The sequence below is a fragment of the Thermobia domestica genome, chromosome 4 (assembly GCF_964235325.1).
Source record: "Thermobia domestica chromosome 4, izTheDome1.hap1.1, whole genome shotgun sequence".
Classification (NCBI taxonomy): Eukaryota; Metazoa; Arthropoda; class Insecta; order Zygentoma; family Lepismatidae; genus Thermobia; species Thermobia domestica.
In genome coordinates this window covers 74,155,715-74,157,807 of record NC_137457.1, presented here as the reverse complement: position 1 = coordinate 74,157,807, position 2,093 = coordinate 74,155,715, and the positions used below count along the sequence as shown (strand labels likewise).

The 2,093-nt window shown below is 40.2% G+C and overlaps 1 protein-coding gene across 1 annotated transcript; it reads right to left on the bottom strand.

Annotated features, from left to right (window-relative positions):
- Positions 1-422: 422 nt before the first annotated feature.
- Positions 423-1,796, bottom strand: LOC145682791 (uncharacterized). Its single transcript, XM_081754165.1, has one exon. It carries the CDS (start codon positions 1,794-1,796, stop codon positions 423-425), a length of 1,374 nt encoding a protein of 457 aa, XP_081610291.1.
- Positions 1,797-2,093: the final 297 nt, after the last annotated feature.

The following is a 2,093-nucleotide window of genomic DNA, read 5'->3' as shown; positions in this document are numbered from 1 at the left end:
GCAGCAAGCCATATTGCCATACTTTATCAAAAGCTTTTTCTAAGTCCATAAGGACTAAACATGATGGAAAGGCTTTATTGTATTGATTGGTGAGAACAGTCGTAAGACGGAGCAGTTGGTCGCTAATAGAAAAGGCAGGCCTAAAACCTGCTTGATGTGTTGGTAACAGATCGTGTTCTTTAAGATAAACATGTAGTCTGTTGACGAGAATCTTTGCAAATAGCTTACTGAAGACAGAAGTTAACTGAATGGGCCTGTAAGAACTGACATCATGAATGGGGTTGTGCGGTTTATGAAACATACAGACTTTTGAGACTTTCCATTGTAACGGATAATATCCAGTGCTGAGAATGAAATTATAAATAGAAATTAATAAAGAAATAAAGAGAGGCGGGGATTCTTTCAGCATCCTATAAGATATGCTATATATTCCTGGAGCTGTTTCGTTTTCGTCGAAGAGCGGAATGTAATTCTGGAGCAGTAATTGGTGTGGTAAGTGGATGATTTAAGTCGATTTGATGTGTTACAGAGGGTTGTAGAGAAGGTACACTGGAAATATCAACACGTTCGCTCTGGCATGGAGACTCAGTTGGAGTGAATACTGCTTGTAGTTGATCTGCAAAAGCATTTGCTTTGTCTGTGTATGAAAGTAGTGGAACACTATTGAGATGGAGCGGATATGTTGTAACAGTATTCTTTCCAGTTAATTGATGAAATTTCTTCCAGTAGCGGGTAGGATGTGCTTCGTCTCTCAACTTATTGCAAGCACTAATCCAATGTCTCCGTTTATATGCAATAAGATAGTTTTTCACTGCTCGTTGCCATTGTCTATAGCAATGAAGATGTGCCTCGTTTCCAGTACGATAGTATTCTCGAATGTGCTGCCGTGCACGTTTTACAATGGCCAGATATTGAGGCGGTAACTTTGGTTTAGAGGGACAGATTTTGTCCGTAGGAATAGATGCTTCAGCATTAGAGGTTAAGGTATCTGTGAGTCGTGAGATAGTGTTATACAATTCAGATTCAGTAGTTGGTGCTGTAAGACCAGTAATATCGTTTTCAATGGTTGTCCTATACGTATTCCAATCTGCTTTATCGTAACGTTTGACGGTACGAAACACCGGAGTGTTGTTGCAGTAACGGCCTTTATTGATCGTTAGTTTTACTGGGCAGTGGTCGCTGCCTATTGTGTCAAGTACCTGGATATTACAATCGCCGACCAGATTAAGTGACGTAATTAAAACATCTGGCGTTGTTTGACTGCTTGGTCTGGTATGACTAGATAAGTCATGGATATGTAAATGTAGTTGTTGCGTTACGTAGTCGATAAATTGCTGTTTTTCTCGGACGTTGCGACTGTGAATATTGATATCAGCCATAATGATGATATTCCTAAAATTCTGGGCAATGTAATTGAAAAAATCAAATGGTATTTGGTGTCTCGGCCGGATATAGATTGTAGCAACGTTGATAACAATGGATGGATAGTAAACGGACAACAGAAGATGTTCTGGATGATTGCCAAAAGCCTGCGGATGATATTGTCGGAATGGTAATTTTGGTGAAAAACCTACTGCAACTCCACCTTGAGCTCTGGCGGCTGGTCTCATGTAATCATGTCGGTGAAGGTGATAACCCTTGATGCGAGCTGTGACATTAGGTTTGAGTGCAGTTTCATTGAGAGCAAAAATATCAATTTGTTCTTCCAGTAAGAGATGTTCTAAGAGAAGTTTGTGTTGCTGGAAAGATCGAATATTAATAAATAACAAATTCATAATTAGGATCAGAAGGTACATGGCTTTAAACGACGGTTTCAAGAGGCGCGATTTGAAAGTGAGCATACTGTCTTGAATATGTTCCATGCATATTGATGTTAAAGAAAGATTTTGCAGTGGCAGTTATGGTGCTAAGTATATGAACCGCGTTGAAATGGTAGCACGTTCTGAAGCACTATAGTGAAGTAACGAAGAAAATCTTCGATACTGAGTGGATGCAGAATAGATTGAGCTGGAGGTGTAGTTTTATCAGAACTTCGAATGGGTGCAGTAAACTCCGGACGAGTGGGTTCTGCCGGAGGCTTTGCCTTGCAGCGG